At 34.1% G+C, this 21734-nt stretch overlaps 4 protein-coding genes across 6 annotated transcripts in view; 1 reads left to right on the forward strand and 3 right to left on the reverse strand.

Moving 5' to 3' along the window:
- The window catches only part of LOC139977673 (uncharacterized), a 127547-nt gene that overhangs the window by 41587 nt on the left and 64226 nt on the right, over positions 1-21734 (reverse strand). The window lies entirely within an intron of this gene.
- The window catches only part of LOC139977682 (uncharacterized), a 48941-nt gene that overhangs the window by 5891 nt on the left and 21316 nt on the right, over positions 1-21734 (reverse strand). The window contains exons 8-12 of one of the 3 annotated variants that reach the window (XM_071987178.1): positions 21536-21621; positions 3750-3815; positions 2301-2612; positions 1590-1922; positions 177-329 (exon numbers count right to left, since the gene is read on the reverse strand). In XM_071987178.1, the coding sequence (XP_071843279.1) occupies positions 177-329; positions 1590-1922; positions 2301-2612; positions 3750-3792 (841 nt within the window). In that variant the 5' untranslated portion in view covers positions 3793-3815; positions 21536-21621. Of the gene's footprint in view, positions 1-176; positions 330-1589; positions 1923-2300; positions 2613-3749; positions 3816-7914; positions 8033-21535; positions 21622-21734 lie in introns of those variants that run through there. The other 2 variants (XM_071987179.1, XM_071987177.1) reach the window with 2 other exon arrangements.
- Positions 8095-12175, reverse strand: LOC139977692 (uncharacterized). Its single transcript, XM_071987203.1, has 4 exons — positions 11022-12175; positions 10503-10663; positions 9947-10023; positions 8095-9539 (listed from the first exon to the last, which is right to left on the reverse strand). Exons 1-4 carry the CDS (start codon positions 12165-12167, stop codon positions 9385-9387), a joined length of 1539 nt encoding a protein of 512 aa, XP_071843304.1. The 5' UTR covers positions 12168-12175; the 3' UTR covers positions 8095-9384.
- The window catches only part of LOC139977688 (uncharacterized), a 151181-nt gene continuing 145971 nt past the window's right edge, over positions 16525-21734 (forward strand). The window contains exons 1-8 of the mRNA XM_071987196.1: positions 16525-17078; positions 17176-17505; positions 17687-17710; positions 17864-17893; positions 18030-18059; positions 18693-18719; positions 19164-19190; positions 20595-20619. Coding sequence (XP_071843297.1) covers positions 16958-17078; positions 17176-17505; positions 17687-17710; positions 17864-17893; positions 18030-18059; positions 18693-18719; positions 19164-19190; positions 20595-20619 — 614 coding nt within the window. The 5' untranslated portion in view covers positions 16525-16957. The remainder of the gene's footprint in view (positions 17079-17175; positions 17506-17686; positions 17711-17863; positions 17894-18029; positions 18060-18692; positions 18720-19163; positions 19191-20594; positions 20620-21734) is intronic.

Here is a 21734-nt window from a genome sequence, read left to right on the forward strand (position 1 = left end):
AATCTACAACACTCTTTTTCCCTTCAGATCCTCTGTTAATTTCCGTATATATTGATGTTACTATAAGGAAGGAGTGCTGCATGTTTTTTTTTTCTTTTGAAGATGTTAATAAACAGAATTCAAAGTGAATAATCAAAGTATATACAACTTGATAAGGAAAACTAATTTACATATACCTTTCCGTCCACTGCGACGTCGATGAAGCTTGTGGCAAAGACAACAAGCAAACAACAAGGCGAGGCTTATAAGAGTTAATATCCCTAAAGCAATCAATAAAATCACTTTCATTGAAGGGCTGATCGGCTTTGTGTTGTCTTCATTGCAGCTCTCTGATAAAGAAATATGTCAAACATTGCTTGTAATGATCCAGTTTTGGATGATTACATTGGACGAATCCCTTGAATATAAATGACTACTATTTTATTTACACCCCCAAACTTCATATAGTCAACACTGATCTGATTAGTACAACATTTGGTATGTCATTTCTCAATTATGTATTGAACACATGCGACTAACTAACCTACAGTGTTCTCTCTGAAGTCAAGAAGGTACGTAAGAAACAAATCAGGGATGACGTGTACTCACGAATGTACATACCTTGTCCATCGCACCGCTTATTATGAATCTTTTAAGGATAAAGAGTGTCAAGAATAAGGAACTTATTCCAAATATTGTTTAATGAGTACGCTTTGCAGCTGCATGTCACCACTCAGATTGTTCTGACAAAATGCGCCATGTTTTAAAGATATTTCACTTGTTTCGTGTACATGTGTCTTTGACATTTGCATAAGTTCCACCTAATTTTGCGTATAGACTAAATGACATAAAACGGACCCTCTTATCAGGACATCTAAACCAATATAACAAGTATACATACTCACAAACTCAATGAGGAAAATATCAGTATAAACGAGTACGTAATTCTACATGAGAAACACAATGCGTATTAAAGCGTGCACCGTATACTACATGTCTTCTTACAATGTCAAATGTGTATCCACCCTACCAGGTATTGGAAGGCTGTCACGGTTTTATTATGAAAAAGATGTGTTGCGTGTACAAACCGGTCAAGGTAATCATATATCGTCGTTCACTACATAAAATTTAATATAAAATCTGAATAGCTGTGTTTATGTAAGATATAGTGTGTGATTTTCATTTTGAAATAAGCTTTCCAATTGACATAGTTTCTATGGTTAGTTCAATTCTCTCGTAAACGTAATAAGAGAAGGTAGGTTAACTTACTATGAAATGGATAAGCCTTTCCCCAAGTTCCCATCCATTACAATATTCTTTAGGTTTAGTCATTACTATGATTTAGAGAGTTATGCGGCATCGATATATATTCATTTTAAACAAATTTGTAATAAAGCTGGCATTCCTTTTGCATAGCGTTTATAGCCGAGACCATACAGATGTCATTCTTGGCGACTGTAGTACGCTTACCTTAATTCAAGAATAGTTACTTTTAACAAATTGTTCATGTTCGAAATGGAAAGAAGTTTATATTTATCGAACTAAACAGTTTTATCATAAAGTCTGAATCATTTTATTAATGAAAAACCACAAACAACATTCATTCTTACCGGACCGTACTTGAACTGTTGTATTTCCAATTGTCATTATTTTGTGATCGTAGAAAACCGAACAGTAAAAGGTAATATTTTCTGCACATATTAAATCGAAGAGAATAGTAGTAGAAATATTCCAGGTATCCGATGTATTGTTATTTATTTCTGATGATGCCGTCTCGGTGTATGTAACGTTATCTCCTTTGACGCTCCAATACAAAGTAACATTCGGACGAACCTCTTCTATGTAACAAGTTAAAGTGGTAGGGTCCTTGGATTTAAATGTTACGGTACATTCATCGCAGCTACGGCAAGACTGAACGATAGGGCACGGAGGCGACGGAGTAACTTTAATAAAATAAATACAAAAGAAATAATTATTGATCTTAGTTGTTTTGAAGCTAGATTGAATTAAAATGAATACTTCCAGTAATCACAATGCATGTGGGAAATCAGTTAAAATCAAACTTTAACGGAAGATATTGTTAAGTCAGACCTACATCTTAGTTTCTTAAGTTCAGTTATACTATGAATCACGTTATGTAGAAAACTAATTTGCTTCCAATTATATAAGAACCTTAAATCGTTATTCTCAAAGTATAAAAAGGGCTACTGATCCAACGTCGTATATTTTACGCATGACCTAATGTGAAACTGAGAAAACAAAGCAATTAAGGTTATTGCCATCATGCAGACTCCAAACAACAAGTCTGTTAAAATTCTCACCTGTTATTAAAACTGAAATAGACCGTCTCCATGTTGTGCCATTCTCAAAAATTACAGCAAATGTGTATATGGCCTCGTGTTCCAGCTTAGCATTGATAATTTTCATGTTTCCTCCAGAGGTGATGTCATAATGGTCATCGTCATATTTCTCCCCACCTTTTACACCTTTCTCTAATCTAAGGATTGGTTGAGTGTGTGATACTGAGCCCTTGTACCAATAGTATTTTTGCACGTTACCGTCAATCATGCAGTATATGGTTCCTGTATCCATTCTTTCGACGTTTTGATTCAAAGGACAATTTTTGCCAAAACCTGTAGGTAAAGTAATTTGATAATTTAAAAATTGTCCATTAGGTTAAAAAATGTTGCAAATAGCAGCAGGTATGGACATATCTAACGATCAATTAAGTATCTTCTCTTTGCCGTTTGTGCAATAGAAAGCTAGAAATATTTTAGCCGCAAGACTTATGAAAGTATGTGCTGCAATTCAGAATATTACTAATTTCGAGCAGGGTAACAGTGATATAAAGGTCATATGTCTGCTATTAGGGTTTAGATTAAATAAATATTGACATAAGATATCACTTTACAACACTTAAAATGATTGTTACATGTTTATCTGTTTAAAAATTTACCCGTGCACATGCACGTATTTGTAATCAGTATAAATAATGTGGGGGCCGCATTCTTCCGTATGGCCAAAGAGAAGTGAAGAATGCATATTTGCCAAACAACAAGGGACACATTACCGTTACCGATGTTTCTGATATCGAGCGAATATTAAGTTGTCACGAATGAAGTAAACAAGCGGGACGTCTGTTTGACAGAGTGCAGAGTTTCTAACAGCCACACTTCGACTTCTACATGTGTTCGATGTGTGGGTGTACTTACAGTTTGTGTTCTTAAAGAATATTAACGTAACATACACTCACCATACACACATCTAACATACACATACCATAAATAGTATATATTTACATAACTTTGCGTTAAAAACTAACAATTAACTTATTTTCTGTCTAAATATGCCTCACGATGCACCAATTGACGTCTATTCCCCCTTGTAGTGACAGTGATGTCTCAGTAAGTCGACCGTTATAGTGCTACTTTCAGCAGATGAATTGTTAAAGAAAACTTCAAACAGTCACTTGTATATTGGCCTTAATATTATACTTAAAGTGTTATAGCTAAATAGGTCTATGTTAAAGTAATGTCAAACCATTATCACGTCTCTCAAATGAGATTTACACACGTAGTGTTAGACTGTAGCTCAATATTACATCGTTACGTATTGGATAATAAGTCATCAAATGTAATTGTGGTATCAGTTAACATCATTAAGGGCACAATTTCCCAGTACATCCTACGAAACGAAGAGCATAGTAAACGGGCTAGTTCTAATATATAGAATCAATGAACTTATCATGTACATTTTTGCATCTTCATTACCTTGCCCCAGAAGGATGAATAGCACGAAAATTGACCAAGCCATGATAAAGACGATATGGCTGATGACTGAAATAGAAAACAACAATATGTTAGCTATAATTAAGAATATGGAAAGACAATGGATATCAGCAAAAACAGTTGAGAAAGGGACAGGAAAGGGGCAGGACCATCCTTGCAAACGCTAATGTGAATACAATATAACGATGCTAACAATAATGAACCACTAGGCAGAACTGTGAAGGAATTATGATTAATATATATAATATATATATATATATATATATATATATATATATATAAATATATATATATATATATATATATTGCATTAACATAAAGTCTGTTCAAAGTATCTCTTTCGGGATCCGGCTTTAGGAATCACAAATGATTTTCGAGTTGGTTAGCATCATGTTTGATCTCTAGAGTAAGGCAAAATATGTCACCAAAAACAGAACTAGTATTGTTCGATACAGGTGACAAACGCCTACAGTGGAATTACGATCTTCCTTACCGGTTTCGAACCTCTGGACATACAATCAGCGTCCATAGCCTAGTGGTTAGGGTGTCCGCGTACAGAGCGGGAAGCCCGTGGTTCGAATCCCGGTGGAGGCTGAAAGTTTTTTCACTGTTCTTGATTTTCCAACTCATTACGATTTTCATTTATATATATATATATATATATATATATATATATACATACATATATATATATATATATATATATATATATACTTATTTATTTATTTTTTATAGCATAAACACACTTTTTGGCCAGGAAATCTTGAGAGCGTATTGAATTCCGGCTTAGCATAACTGCCATTAAGAAATGTATTCAGCATTACTAGCAGCATCCAATAACAGCACTAATAATAAGACAATGCAACCCTACCATACATTACTACATAACCCACTGATTTTGCGAAACGAAAATGGCGACCATTTCGTCTGAGAAGCCACAATTCCTCTCACAGAAAAAAAGACATGCAATGCTACATGTGTCTCCATATCAAGAAAGATCACAACTAGCATGTAATGACATGTGTTGAGTGCGGTTCTGTACTCCTCGTTGATAAATGTTTAATTAAATAAGTATTGAATGATTCATAGAAGTAAGCTACCATATGATTATCTCTTGAAAACTAGAAAGCAATTTTCTGCGAACAATTACATTATTTATGGTTATGCTGACTAAGGCGACGGTACGCTGCTGTGAGGATACGATACAGCACTACAATACACGAACTATAAACCTGTGCAAGTCGTACATGTAGTTTAAATTTAATATAATATATGGTAGCATTGCACTACATAGCTAGTTAGCCGAACGCATACGGTTGCTATGGGATTATATAGTAGTTCCAATGACTTAAAATATAAAGGAAGCCACTGCAAGGCACGATAATTTCACCTACTGCATCAATGGATTTGGTATAGATTAGTAGCAATTGATCAAGGCGATGAGTTCCGCTCGTTTTAATCATGCATCTCAGGCGTTACTTACGTTACTTAGCCTATCAGTACTAGGCCTATATGCAGCGAGTGATGTATCAGGATGGTAGTCAACGTATTTTGTTTGACCAACGAACCAACCAACGAACTGTGTTAGTCCGACATGCGAGACCCCTCACATAATGACTTGTGAATATTGTCGGTGTTGGCGGTCATTATGTGGCAGTGTTAGGATCGCATGATAAGCAAAATATTCTTGGTCATTACATGGAGGTGATATTAGTGCCACGTAAGGACTTAAATTGTTCTTGGTAATTATGTGGCGTAACTTTGTATTCACATATTGACTCAGGTTACATCATTTTTAATGCATTGTTGTCGGTTTGGCGTTCCACGTGGAGTTCAACGTGTATGTAGTACTATAATATACTGTGCATGTGAGCATGCCGCATGTTCGTTTATATTGCTGCAAATGTACATGATGTATACCCTGGGCTTACCCTCCGTTTCTGGAAATGGTCGGAAACGATTACAGAAATAAGTTTCACTACCAGAGAATTCCCGCAACCCAACGTGATTAATCATGAGCAGTGTCATACACCACATTAATTGTTTATAACTCTGTTCACATTATTGTTACCAGGATTTTTAAGTTTAAACTTCTTACAATGTTGCGTCCACTCAGAAAAACTTGCTACAGTCTTCCATGAAAACATGCACTTTAAAATACCTCTACAGGAACGCACAATACCTAGTTTATATGACCCCGACAAAACATTGGTTTATGCGCAATGGAAGCCTAGAGTGATATGTCTATAAGGTGAAGAAAAATAAGCAAACGATGAAAGCTATAAATAATATACAACAACAAAGTTATTTAAAAAATATGAAGCTGGAAGTTCGCCGTAGACTAGTTTCCAGAGTTACAAGTAGTTTTCTTTAAACAACTTTCTTTGTGTTCATTGAGCACTATAGATCCAGAATATTTGCAGACAATGGTAAGGGCTATGAGCCAATCATATCATAGGAAATTTGGAAACCCCATTGACTGTTTTAGTATGAAAATCTCTGTAATGGAAATGTTGTTAATTCTATACTTGCGGTTGATTGTTATGAATTATTTGTTTTCAAACAAATTCAATGATCTGTACAAATGACTGGAATTTGGGTTCTTTTGAAAAGAACAGTTTTTTGGAGAAGAGAGAATTTCATTCAAAAAATTGTTTATTATGGTTTTCAGAGGCCTAGCTGTGAGTGTGTGTACGTGAGGTTCGTTTCCGCGGAATGTTTGTCGGACGCAAGCAATTTGAAGGTTTTGCATCCCTGTCTAAAAGATTGCTTCCCGGATGCAGAATCCTGCGTTAAAACTTTCGTACACACTGTTCTGTCGAAAATTTCCGCAGAGTCGATCTCCGTAAGACTAGTCGCTAAGAATAAGTCTTAAAAAGTCCTCATGGCCGATAGACTAGGACTGCGTCGCGTAACGTTACGGTACTCACATACAAGGCTAAATCGATACATTATAGTAATACTTAAGTACGGCTGTCGCGCAAGGCACGCCATTTTAATAATCAAAGTCTTGGAAATTCGCAGGAGGTACGTACCTAACATTATAGTCCCTGAGCATATATGTAGTAAATTAAGTGCAAACGAAGTGTGCGATGTACCATGTCAGGCAACTCCAGTATTATTTTGGGTGCTTTTGTTGGACAATCCACACAAAAAATCCTTCGGACAACCATATATGAAGGCAAGGTTGTCCAAAGAACAACCTAAAAAGGTTCTTATAAATAAGCCCTTCTATAGCTACTGGCTGTTTCCAAAAAGAGTGTTCTGTTCATCGGTTCTGATTGAAAACTTTTCTACAAACAATATTTATCAGCAATTCGATACAGCACCGTTTCATATTTCAGACACTTTAATCTTCTGGTTAATTTTGATAAATATTTGAGACCATTTTATGTGTGAAGCATATCCATTAAACAAAACATATTATTTATCAAATGTTATCAGTTTCAGAATTAGCAGCAAATTAATAATGTAAGTTATGTCAACAATTCATTCCATCCTGCATATACCGGGATAATTCTGTGTAAATAATTTAGTATAATTAGATGAAGGTATAACTAGTATAACTAGGTGAATTACTATGTTCATATCCAAGGTGATACATAATTAACCGAGTTAAAGTTTAACAGGTCTTACGAAATAAATTGCAAATGGTTGTCTACTATGAAAGTATACAATTCATGCATTAGAAAGATAGGCACCTTAACTTATCAGTTGTAATTAAAACGGTCTCAGTAACTATTTTTGGATCATTAAGACAGTGGTTAAAAATATCTTAGGTTGTATGGCCATTTGCCTTCTTGTACCCAGTGCGATTATTATGGACCTATTCAGTATCCGGGTACTTTCACCTTTTCAACCGGGACACGTTGTAGTTGAGTTGAGAGTATTGTAACATAAACTTTCACAAACTTTCGTGCACTTAAACTTTTTTAACTTTCTTTACATTTAAAGCATAAAATGCCAAAACCTTTCTGCTCTTGTGGCAAATGGAATAACCCATTATGCTAAGAAATTGTCTTTTTACACATTAATGTTGATAATCACACTTAAGCTGGTCGTGGAAGAAACGTTTATTTTTTTAATATTGAAAAAAAAGTTTTTAAGTCATAATTATTGTCAGTGTTTGTACAGTAGCAACTTTTACCTTATTTCTGAGCGAGTAGTGACGTTATTTATCATCTATATCATGTTTCAGCTATTCAGTCTTTCCCTTCTTTGTCGTCACTTCGTGTTCAAAATGTAATCTGAACGACAGCCTTTAAAGTGGTAAGAAAGTAATGTTTGTTTATTGTTAATAGTACAAATGAAATACAAAACAGCAGAGTTATGTTGCCAGGTACGTATATTAACAAAGAAACAGCAGTCTGACAACATGCAAAGAAACACCACGATTGTCTTCAATTTAGCTAAAATTAAACATATTACCCCTAAACCTATGAAATCGATGTACATTTTCACCAAAATCTTATAAACATATCGTTTGATCTGAGTTCATTTGTTAATTACTACAGGCATTTTTCAGTGTATTAATTTATCAATAAAAGTAAATCTTCTATCAATGTAAACTTAGCAGCGTTGGTATAAAGTATCGCTCTGCCTGCTTTGACGTAGACGCTTTAATACGTTGTAATCATGTAGTTGAATCTCCAATTTACAATTATTTACTATTTATTTTTATGCTTTCAAGTGTGGTATGTTGTCTTAAGTTAGCCATAAGATCTCTGAGTAGCGTTAAACTTCCAGTTTGTATTTATTGGTATACGGTTGTTATATAAATGGATCAATAGAAGTTAAATAATAATTAATATACGCAATGAAGCAGGATAAGCAATATGGATATTAATACTTTTAGCATACACGTTGTTCACACATGTCCACATATTATACATATATGCAATTGCTTCTCTTAATTTACGATCTTTACCGTTTGACTTTATTAATTACCATAACCAATAATTACTATTGAACACGTGTAAGTTTATTGATATATACATCGGTGAAATATCTCACAACACAGCTTTTTACTGTACCCACCACCTATCATAAATCAGAATGAAGAAGAACGATTCACGAAAATGACGTAAAAACTACGCTACTGCAAATACATTTTCATTTACATCAACTAAAATGTTGATAAAGTTAAACGGTTGCAATACATTTCCCTTACATAGGAGACGGTTACTACGTTACAATTCTGGTTCAATGTATGAGCTAAACGGTACGTATTTTACATTAAACGTTAACAGTTGGTCATTTAACGATTAATTCAGATTTTGTATACATAAATCTTCTTATCTGAATTATATAATGTATTATTCGTTACTGGATCAAGGTATACGAGGATTGAACGTTCGATTGTTGCTTCTTAGCTTTAATACTCGACTCACCACGTTTATACATTTTTAAGTAATCATAAAACTGTTGTCGTTTTCATGTTAAATATAGTCGCAGCATTTATTCTTTAAAACAAGCAATTGCTTGTATGTATCTTTGTCTATAAATTTGTCGACCGTCACAGCTGAAATCTCTTTAATCAGTGTAAAAGGAACAGTGGCTGATGAAACTCCATCTTTTAATCGGGAAAAGCTCACAATTAATCAAGTTTCATTTGCTGTTAAGCGATGAGAGGCTTCTGTGTGGTCATTGTTTTGTTCTTTGGCCTGTTCTCCTCCACGCTGGAAAGAATGTCTTCTTCATCCGTCCACTTTGTCCACAATCCTTCTTTCCAAGACAGTTTTGAAGGATTTTCTTCCCCTTTATAGCGGAAAACTGGAAGTGAAAGTAAACAAATCAGTCAAACAAATTACATTATAGGAAGATAATCGTGGCATCTGTACGTTGAAAACTTCCTCACTGTTTGGAACCTTTCGACACACAATCAGTGTCCATAGTTGGTCATGGTGTCCTCATATAAAGTGGGAGGGTTGGGTTCGAATACACGAGAAGGCTGGCAGTGTTATCACTCTTCTTGATTTTCCAACTTATTGCCATCTAAAAAATGCATATATTCATTTGCCTAAGTCGGAAACTTCCATTGCATTCAAGTGAACACTTTCAACTTTTGACTGTCCGCATTAAGGTTCACAAATGCTTTGAAGTAAGAGAAAATATCTGGCAATACAGTAATTAACATATTTTATGAACATTAAGCATAAGATGAAGTTCAAAATGTATACCTGATAGGTTTGTCGTTGAATAGTTATTCAGTAATTTTATCACAGGAAATGTCTCTGGGACCTCGCTATCATGAAACCTTGCATAGAAAAGTTAAACATGTGTTTAAAAAATATGTTTGTTTTAATAAAGAAAAGGGACTAGTTATAAATGAGGAATTTTACTTTGGATTATATACGTAGCCCTTCTACGATTAAAGAAAATGTTCAGCGATGATGAACGCTTGAAATGATATGGAACGTGGGGTCAACATTTGAAAATCAGTAATTAAAATGAATAATGAAGTCTGCCTCACATTTACGAGTTGTTTTTGTAATGCTTGCTGACGTTCTGATATGTTCTTCCGTGACAGAGAAAATGTAAGTACAAGCGTGCAGCAATTGAAAACAATGAATGTATGCGTTAAATATAAAAAAAACTGCTATAGAATTAATATTGAAAATACACTAACTACTTATTTATTTGATCCTTTTTATAAAGATTAAACCTCGCTAAAGTCGAAGAGCGTGGAAAATGTCATTTAATAAATATTTAAAATATATGTAAGATAAAGCTTACTCTAGTGTTAACTCCCGTTGTGATAAAGCTTGAATGACGGCAATGAAATTTATCTCTGTAAAAGGAACGTTGTAGATGACCAGTCGCTGCTCGATCTTTGGTAAGTAGGTGAACAGTTTGATAGGGCAATCCCCGTATACTGTCAAAGATGTGATTTCACTCTGTTGGTTTGAAATCATTACTTTAGTGAAAGTAAATTATTTGAATATCAAACGTGGTAGATATTGTTTTATTTGGTAATTTCGATTGTACGATTTTCTATGGGGGGGGGTGGAAACGATGATGAGATCCAACAAAATATGATCATATAACCTGGTCTGAGCAGCTTAGAGGATAAACGGTGTCATTTACTTTCTGTTGGACTTGGACACTTCCAATATTCGATAAATGGTGCTACAACCGGCAAAAGTGTCTAAATTTGTAATAAAACCCTTGTTGAGGAATGATGCACTACCGCTAATTATATTTTGTTAATTAAATTTTCTATCTCAGCTGTGAAATATACAACAGAATACTTACATCTGTTTCTTTTAAAGTCTTCAACAAGCGTAGCATTGCCCCTTGGAAGTACTCATGTTCGATAAGATTGAACACTAACTTCTTCAATTGTAACATCATAGCGCATCTCCTGTAGTCAATTTCATTTGTTCCTCCTACTTCAAGCAAACAAACTAGTAGATCGAAATCGAGATCGATGTTTATAGATTCCATTAGAGCTTTGGTGGTTTCAACCATATTTGGGAAGTCCTTGGAATATGTTCCTACTCTGCTTTGTATATCTTCGGTGTTCGCCTCACTGTAATACATTGTGGCTAAATACCAGGAAACTACAGGAGATCTTGTGAGAACATCTTTATCACATAACATACTTTTGTACTTGTTTTCGTCTATGAGTTTGCACTTGTATTGCTGTTGCTCTTTTGCTGAAAGTCTCCGAATCTTTTCCTCACTGTTTTTAATTTCCAAAAACTTGTTTAAGAATTTCTTTCTTTGTTCTTCATTAAATCCATTCAGGTTTACTTTAGTGTAGTTTCCTTTCATAACCTTCATGTCAGCTTCAACATTACGGGAAGTAACCCAAACTTCCATCTCTTTAAATTTTGTGTTATCGGATTCCAAAAGCTCTTCTATCGTTAAAAAATTTACATTTTCCTTGGCTTTATTCGAAGTAGTGTTGCAAAACCTTGACCAATTGCTGATGCCATCTAACAGTACAATGCTCTTGTTCCTTTGTAATTCCAAAACAAGACTATAGATTTCCTTTTCAGGGTTCTCGCGTTTCATCAATTTCAGGAATTCCTTCAATATACAAGCTTCTCTAGGAACATGATTTAGCTGAAGATAGATCAGAATAACATCTTTGAGAATTTTTCCTTTCGCCCACTTGCTTGCTATGCTTCGAAATAAATGTGATTTGCCAATACCAGACTCGCCGACAAATAACACCCGCTTTTCAGTGTCGCGCTTGTGTAAGGCTTTAACTAGTTCATCGTCATTTGTCACATTGAGCACTGATCTACTCTCGTCGATCAGTAATAATTCCTCTGCAGGTTCTTCGGTGTTAGTCCCCTGTGTATTATCCGTGACTGGATACGATATATCGCACTCGTAATCACTGCGCCAGCTTGGTCCTTGGCGAATATATGTCTGTTTGATCCTTTCCATCAAAATATCTACATATAAAAAAAATGTAAGAACAATGAATTGTACATTGAGATTGTTTATTGATATACATTAATAACGATATTCCATATAACATACAGTTAACAATTAGACTGGACAAATCAAACTCTTAATTGGATTAGATATCTTCGCAACATTAAAGATCGCCGCCTGCATTCTGCCTCTCCTAATTATTGAAGCCTTCTGGTCAATAAGTTGATAGAGTATGTTTAAAAACAATTATGAATATATTAGCAGCACACTAACAAATAATTGCTCAACATGGGGTAAAAGGTAACACATGCATTATGTAAAAAAAGAACATGTTCAAAAGGTATATAAAACTTTATAAACATCAATGCTCTAGTTTTACCTTCCTTTGGGTAATATTTTACCAAAAAATGTGTAAATTTTCTCCAATCCCATATGCATTTGCTTTATTGTAAAGCAAGGTTGCAACAGGTATAACAATTTTAAGACTTCGGTATATATGATCCAAACATGGGAACAAAAATTTGCTTTGTGGCAAGGAAGCATATATGCTCTCAGTGAAAGGAAATAAAAAACACATGTTACATCAAAACGAACTGATAACATATATTAAGAGCTCCAAAAATTACAAATGGGTCGTACATAACCCAATTTAATTTTGGTCGACAGCTACATTTGAGGCAAAATCTGACTAACGTTCCAAAATATTTAGCTGTAACATACAATTTGACAATTTTATTGAAACGAAATATATTCCACACTGCAACTTGAAAACCTCATCTCAATATGTTGCTCCTAACTTGAGTTGTATTTGATTGAATGTAATCTATTTTACTGGCTAAACCCTCGACTAATAGATGGAAATTACATTGGAAGGTGGTGTCCTGGCAAAAGATTTAAATAAGATATAATGTTGAATATTTACTTAGATAATAAAGGAGATACCTTTTCGTTTACGCTGTATCTTGTTGTAATATATCATCAATATAAAGCAAATTACTACCAAAAGAATCGCAACGTACGATATAAATTCACACCAGCTCTCTGAAATAAAACAAAGGACATGTTTAAGAAAGCTGCATTCTAATCACAATGGCATGGAGATGTTACGTGATTCCGAAACAGAACAGTTCTGATAAGTATTGCTTTTACCCATAATCCCTCTAACCAAGACCATTTTTGTTTTGTGTTGGACATGGCTCATATCCTAGTCTGGCAACAGTAACGTACGAAGCAATGTTTCGTTAAAGTTACGGCCTCAATTTTCTAACCCTGCTGTTTCATCTTGTTTAAGATATTCCATGCTAACATTGGGTCCTTGTCCAATTTTTCTGACAATTTAGGGATTTAAAGTAAGTAAAGGCGTTGCCGAAAACTTTTGATAAAACCAAGAGAATAGGTACTACATTTTATTTTATTCTGAATTAGCCTGAATCGTTAGAATTGGCTAGGATTGAGTATTAAATTAAACATGTTATGCACGGTTATGAAACAACCCCCCCCCCCCCGTATCATGGTTGTAGTACATTTTATGTGTGTCAATCCTACCAGCACTTGTGTTCGCTTGTAAATTTTTAAGAACATGAATATTTTACTAAACACCTTGTCACGCCCCCTGTAAAGTTGAAAAATGCTCAGATATTTATGTTAAAGCACCGAATCTCACACATATTGAATGGAACAAAACATTCACACAAAAACGATCTAAGGCTGGCGTGAGAACCTTCGTTATCCTCTGTAGAGAGGGTACTGAACGCATCATACTATTGAAATGTTTTTAACATGTGCATGTGCAGCTGTAGTTACATTAAGTCATCTACACTTAATCGTAACGCATCATCTACACAATCAGTGGAATGACAACTGAGATACGTACCACACATAAATCTTCAAAACAATGTGCATTGATTGTAATGTGTCTTAATATGTTATGCTCCCGCTTTGAAGGATTACATACATCATTGGTCAACCCGGAATTCGAATACCACAATGAACTAGAAATTGTGGTAACGATAAATCGATCGCAGCTACCATGTCCTTTATGATCGGTGTGTTTAAGCATAGACCTTGCATTTCAGTATGTAATATCAAATTCATTAAACCGTTTAAAAAGATGGTACAATTCTTAACTATGATTGTAATGAGCCCAGGGGACCGCCGCCCTATTGTTCTTCTTTGATGTGCTGCTTGAAGTTTTGTTTGTGTGCACATTAATGTGAGAACAACTGATACAAAGCACTCTGCCGTCCATGAACCGGTTAAAATTGAGACTCGAACTTACATAAAAAACACATGAATTGCAAGAAACACAAGAAAATCAACAGACTTATTGATTCCTTGCCCATTGCAGATATTTGTTAAGTGCTTTGGCTTCAATTTGAGAGTTTTGGTTTTGTGTTACCCACATATTAGTTATGAGTTTAATCTAATTTTCAATTATTGAGATATAGAGTTTACAAGTAAGTGTTACGTACACACAAACGCGCCATCACCAATGCATAGATTCCTTTGGCCTTCGGCAAGGAAAAAAATGTGATATTTTGCGTATTGCTACAAAAAAATCTGATAAAATATCTTTCAACTATTGCACGAATTATACCTACAAGATGTGGAACCATAGGCTATATAACATGACGTGAACTGAACGACTATGAGAGCATTGCTTTGTGACATTCGAAACAAAAACATCACGTGGTGATATGGATAACACAGTACTGGTAGTGAGATATATATTATGTCCAGTAATAAGGTGACATACAATAATCAACAGAATTTATTCACATAACACTTGTTCAGAATATCGTCACAAATATTACAAGGTGGTTATAAATAACAACTTTCTCCGATGTCCGTCTTCCATATCTACACTTAATTGAGGGATGAACAGGTTCGAGTTAACAGTACGCAGATAAGATTTGTTTGTTAGGTCAACATGAAATTGTTGTGGAAGACCATACCAGCACATAGGTCGTGATAATACTAAATTCGTGAATCTGTTTTGATAGTCATTGTGAAACGATTTGTTTAGTACATTATGTAAATGCAAAGAAAAAAGTTACCCTGATACCAGGCGGAAACAGGTGGGAAAATTGATAAAACGAACCCATTTTGAAATTCAATCTGATCACAGTGATAGTTGTCTGAAAAAAAGAAGGAAGAAATATCATCACCATTATAATCGTCTACGTGGTCATAACCCTCGTGTTTACATCATCTTTATCGCCTTCGTTCTAGTTATCTCCATAATCAACGTCATTACCAAAACTATTAGAATCACTCAATGTTACCGTCATCAAAAGAACTGACAATTGGATTAGTCAGTGAAACCTGTAATATAGTTTGCATTGTAAAGATAATAACACAAAAACACTCTGCAAGACGCAATTTTTGTCACACCTGAACATCATCCTAAACCAGCCGTCATTGTTTCATTGCGTGGAAGAAGAAACAAAGCGATGTTCATGCTAATACAGTTATACTGATACTACAAGTAAGGGTAAAACAATAATACATACGAAGGTAGTTCAATTATGTTCTTTGTTGCTTTTTCAAATGCATATGCTAAACATGTAACAATGGGGGAGCAATGTAACCCTTCGTTGAAAGTGAAACGAGAAATTGTACTCTCATTGTAAATTGGACGTTTTAAACTATAGGTAAAGGTGTTGTTAGCTTACGAATTGCAAATATTTATTGTATTGCGTAACAAACATTGAATTACCTTTCATTGATTGATAACTGTCATCCTTATCAAAACCCTAAAACTAGTAGATACATTCTCGATATTAAAATATAACACATTGAAATAAACTTCGGCTGGAAGTTTTTTTCACTGTTCTTGATTTTCCAACTCGTTACGATTTGCAATTATATATATATATATATATATATATATATATATATATATATATATATATATATATATATATATATGTATATATATATATATATACATATATATATATATATATGTATATATACATATATATATATATATATATATATATATATATATATATATATATATATATATATATATATATATATATATACATTTGTATGTATGTGTGGGTGTGTGTAAATATAAACGTTGTCTCAAAATAATTGCTGACAGATCGTCATCTTACTGTTGTCATGTTCAAACTTACCAATAACACACCGAGTCCACTTGATTAATGCGTAAACTGTCTGCCGATATAGCAACGCCTAGTCCACTATCTGTTTACATATAATGTATGGTGTACGTATGTTGCCTTAGTTATCATACGTCATCTTGTATCGGGTACAGTACTCGCCCAACTAAATCGGAAACAGAAATTGAAAGTATGTTGTCTCGTGTTCCGTCCGTGCTTGGGCGTTACTTCTTGACGTAGGAATGAAATGAGATATTTTTTTCATGAAGGTTGACAAAATAGACATATTTGTCTACTTCATTATATAAAACAAAGGTTACGTTCGGTAACAAAACTACACGCAATGTTTACAATGAAAACCCTTGGATGGTTCTCAGACCTGAGTCAGATGAGATTATCCGTCATATTTCAGTATGAGCGTAAAACGATACCAATACCATTCAGTGAAATATATTCGATGATATCTTCATGTGAGTGGTTTTGCCAAACGAAATAAAAGAAATACTTCAGTCGAGCAATGACAAGAAAATCATAGACTGAAATAAATCAAGACATCAAACGCTGGGGATGTTAGTTATTAAAATAGTAAGTGAAAGATAACGTTTCCGTTGTGTTTTACGGTTATAATATTACCCTGTTAATAAGCTGATTTCACTTTTACATCGCTATATGAGCATTGTATCATATAAAGGCTTCCGTCGTGTAAATAGTGCTTGCAATACAATAAACGTCATGACACTATTAAGGTCAATATTATTTGCTTTTCTCAGCCTGTCGTTTGTTTTCTGCGGTAAGTAAATTCGGTGCATTAAAATCTGATAGCAAATAAATGATAGTGTAACATTATCCGAAATGAAATTGCGCTTTATATACGCTTCATTTTGCAGATGACGAAGAACAAACAACTTGCATTTGTGACGAACTAGATTACAGTCAGTCTTTTCCGACCTCCGTCTGTAATGCCTCGTCGTGTGATCCTGTCTGCCTTGTTTGCCCTGTTTATAAAGAAACTCATGTGGAATGGTTCAATGCTGAGACTAACATTGCTTACGGAGATTTTTACGTGGGGGAACGTGTTGGAGAAAGCGTAAATAGCTGCCATGAGACGAATGCTTCGTTAAGTGCGAAACCCTGTGACGATGAGAATGAATCCTCTATTCGATGTCAACAGGGAGAGAAAGTGTTAGCCAAATTTACACTCATATGTGAAATAGGCGGTGAGTAGATTGCATTGCTTCTGTAAGTGACTATGAATTTATCATATTTAATTTCAAGCTGAATTAGAAAATTACCCCTCTTATAGAAAAACAAAGCAAAATGTGCTCATTTTCAAAAAATATGTTGGAAGTAAGTTGAAGTGTACATTTAGCTCGCCTCGTTTTTTTCTTTATTCTGCAGACAAAGTTGAGAGAGATCCGCCTGGTAAATTCATCTTCAATTAAAACTCACATGAGATTTCCGTAATGATAACATAACAATGTAACTTAATAAAATGATACAATTTTTTCTGAAAGTTATATTCAAAGTTTAATGGCAATGGAAGGAAACGTAACTGCTATTTTTATTTCTTTGCAAACAACGATAATAATCAGAGAGATCCACATGGTAAAATCATTTTCAATAACAAAACTAATTTGATTCTCTTTGATAATAATACACAATTTATTGTATTAAGTATGTGTTCACCGTAAACTGAGGGCAACACTCATTTGTTTTTGATATTTTTGACCTTTTTCTGCAGACAAAGATAATAATCAGGGAGATCCACATGGTAAATTAATTTTCAATAAAAATATAATTAAGATTCTCTTTTAATAGCAATACACAATGCATTTAAAAAAAGTATGTGTTCATCGTGTACTGGAAAGGACACTCAGTTTTTAATTGGAAATAGTAGAAAACATAAATGTGAGAAATACTTTAAGAGATTTCTTTTCTTGTATTCTTGTTGCAGTAAAATATTTTGTTTCCATAATCAGTAATCATCTTTAGAGATGAAAGATGGTTAACTCTGTAACAACGCATTGGTGTAAGTCTTCGAAAGTCTTCAACAGGTGTTGCCACCAGTATCAATAACCCGTTTTTGCTCATGTAAATGACTTCTTGTGATATTTTAATGAGACGATTAATATTTCACTGATATTGATACAAGCAATATCTACAAGTCTATAACATGTGTGACATAAAGAAATCATGATGAAAATATGATATTTATTATTTAATGTAGGGAAGCTGCAACGTGGTTCTAATCATTTGCTAGATATTAATTCATTGTAATTTCCGATTTCTAAGAAAGAACTTAAAGCTAGCACATATCATCAGTCTGACTATTCAATTAATGAAAATTCAAACTGAAGACCCAAGTAATGTTACAAAAAGATCGTCTCTCTCTCTTTTCCTTTAGTGACAGATGCAGTGCCTGAAACAACGGGTAAACAGAGTTGTTCTTTTCGTTCAATTTTTTCACTAATCATGGATGTGACGAAAGCATAAATCAAAATGATATATATCTAATATAAATTTCAGATTATTTGAATACATGTTGAGAGCACCAAGTACCCTAATGTTTATGACGAATGCTTTTCTGAATGACACGATTAAATTTTCACTGATATTGATACAAGGAATGTCAACAAGTCTATAACATGTGTGACAAAAAGAGATCATGTAAAAAATATGTTATTTATTATTTAATATAGGGAAAGTGCAACGTGGTTCTAATTATTTGATAGATATGAATTCAATGTTATATCCGATTTCTAAGAAAGAATTTAAAGCTAGCACATATCATCAGTCTGACTATTCAATTAATGAAAATTCAAACTGAAGACCCAAGTAATGTTAGAAAAAAGATCGTCTCTCTCTTTTCCCTTAGTGACAGATGCAGTGCCTGAAACAACGGGTAAACAGAGTTGTTCTTTTCGTTCAATTTTTTCACTAATCATGGATGTGACTAAAGCATAACTCAAAACTATATATATCTAATATAAATTTCAGATTATTTGAATACATGTTGAGAGCACCAAGTGCCCTAATGTTTATGAAGAATTCGTTTCTGAATCATACATAAAGTATCATATGATATAGTTGGAGTAACAATTTCTATAGCTGTAGGCGGTGGTCTCACGTTCGCGTTACTTTATTCCCTGCGAAAACGTAAGTTTGACCCAAACCAAAAGCCTATACCCACTCAACTGATGTCTGCTTTTGTATCGAATATTAAAGGAAATTCGGTTGTTATCCACGGTTACATTTTACACAGGTTACTAGATTATTTTGCGCCCTTTAGAGCAGGGTTTCCCTTACTCCCTCCCCCCCCCCCCCCCCATACTCACGAACCTCCTTTTCGAGACACGATCTAAGTCATTCTTATACTATAATACGCATAACAGTGCAAAGTAAAAAAATTAAGTCCATAGTATAATATTGTAATGCAAAAAAAAAGTCTGTTTTATAATTCAGTTATTTATCACATGCACGGTACGGTACTATGGCAACAAATGCATATGGAACGCGAAAAGAGTTTTTCGATAGATGCGACTTTTGTACTTTACTAAATTATATGATATATCAGAGTTTAGTTCACCAAAAAGGACTACAGTTTTGACTTTCAGAGACGTCCCATGAGCCCCTTGGGATGGACTCACGCACCCACTGGGGTTCATGCACCCCAGATATTCAACCCCTGCTCTAGAGCAAATCAGAGTATATAAAGTCATCACTACCATATCACATAATGGTGATATGGTTCAATCAATAGAAGACACAACTTGTAAACCTAGAATTCTAGTTCGAAATCCACAATACTGACGTTTTTCTTGACCCTTGAAACTGTTTAAGATATGCATGTCAGTATATATCGTTGATTTTTAAAATATATATATATATTAACAGTTCTTAGCGAAATTTACTTTACAATCTTCCGTTATAATATAATATTAGTATTTGATAATACAATTGATAATTAAACTAATATATGAAACTATTAACAGTTTTGGAAGCATTACAAAAGACATCCGATTCGGACCTAAGACTTATAATTGGACAAGTTTTGCATGTGGTCAAGAGTTTCATTCAGTTTAAAGGAATGAAGAGGGGATTGTGTTTTGTCCATGGGATTGCTGCTTCAAGTATTTGCATTTTCAATAGCTCGTTCAACCCATCATCAAAAAGTTTGACTAAAAATACCGTTTCCTCCAAAGTCGATTTGCAGAGGTTAATTTCTGTTTTTATCATTTATCTAGTTTGCATATGTTATCAAATGATTAATCAATGTTGTGTAAACAACCACTTATATCACTTATAGGAGGCCAGTCCACAACAATCAAAGGGTAAGCCATATTGACCTTTATGTAGGTTCTGAATATATGAATATATATATTATTAGAGAAAACCAGAGAGAAAAGATATGACTTATCAATTTCAATGTTATTTCAAGGTGAATATCCCACACGATACTAGAATCTTTCGAATTATAACTTTCCAAATTGTTTCCTCATATTTCATGGGTTAAATGGTTCACAGAAAATTTACCAACTCGGGTAATTTACGTCTGAACAATTGTGTTACATTGAAATTTACAGTGTCGAATACTCTTGTGAGGTCTAACAAAAATTACGCAACATGGTAACTTCGATCTAACGTTAAACTGATGAATAAATTCTTGTAAAATTTTCCATAAATATGAGTTTCTATAAAGTATGCAGCAAAGAGCTCAATTCATTCAGGTTTCAAGCAAAGTGATGTTTGTAACTCCTGTAGCGATGGTTTTTAGACTACGCAATATCACTATGTAGTGTAGTGAGCTAGCTACCCATGTGCCCTTGATGCAACAAGACAAGTTACTTGATGTCCATTTGTATATATTAAACTTCAGATTGACACCCAACATCGAAATGGAAGAAAACGTGTGTTACGTTGGAATGGTCGATGAAACTACTACAACAATGAGTTTGGAATACATTGTACAAACAAATTTAACAGGTGACGTCCGTTGCTACGTTGTTTTAACAAGATTCTTTATAGAAGTTTATTTTGTTTTGAATGCTGTAAACCCTTAACATTTGGCATTTCATAAAATAGTAAATTAAACTGTAAATAGAAGCTTCACTACTTGCACGAGAGGTTTTTTAGTAGTACGAGTTGGCAATGATTATATGTTGGCCTCTGTTTGTTTTTGTCTACATCCAGATCCAAATCGTCATATTCTAAAGCCAATCCTGAACAAAAAAGTGCTCCCTGGCCTACCTTTTGAATACTGGAACGCTCAAATGTCAATTGATGGCTCGATCAAAATGGATTGTTTTGCAAAGAAGCTATCAGGTATAAAGCATCTCTTAAGAAATAATGAAAATTAATTATTTTTAATTGCGCAATTTGTGGATTCGTGTAAACCCAACTTGACTAATTCGATTTCGAAGAAAAGTAAAAATTAATCCGGACATGT

Source organism: Apostichopus japonicus, chromosome 12 (genome assembly GCF_037975245.1).
Source record: "Apostichopus japonicus isolate 1M-3 chromosome 12, ASM3797524v1, whole genome shotgun sequence".
Taxonomy (NCBI): Eukaryota; Metazoa; Echinodermata; class Holothuroidea; order Aspidochirotida; family Stichopodidae; genus Apostichopus; species Apostichopus japonicus.

What these genes read in the sequence shown, in the direction of transcription:
- LOC139977692 (XM_071987203.1), bottom strand. Translation starts at nt 12,167, where the DNA reads ATGGAAAGGATCAAACAGACATATATTCGCCAAGGACCAAGCTGGCGC. An exon ending in AGACTTTAAAAGAAACAGAT is followed by an intron (nt 10,664 to 11,021) that starts GTAAGTATTCTG and finishes TCAAACCAACAG; the next exon opens with AGTGAAATCACATCTTTGAC. An exon ending in TTCAACGACAAACCTATCAG is followed by an intron (nt 9,540 to 9,946) that starts GTATACATTTTG and finishes TTTCACTTCCAG; the next exon opens with TTTTCCGCTATAAAGGGGAA.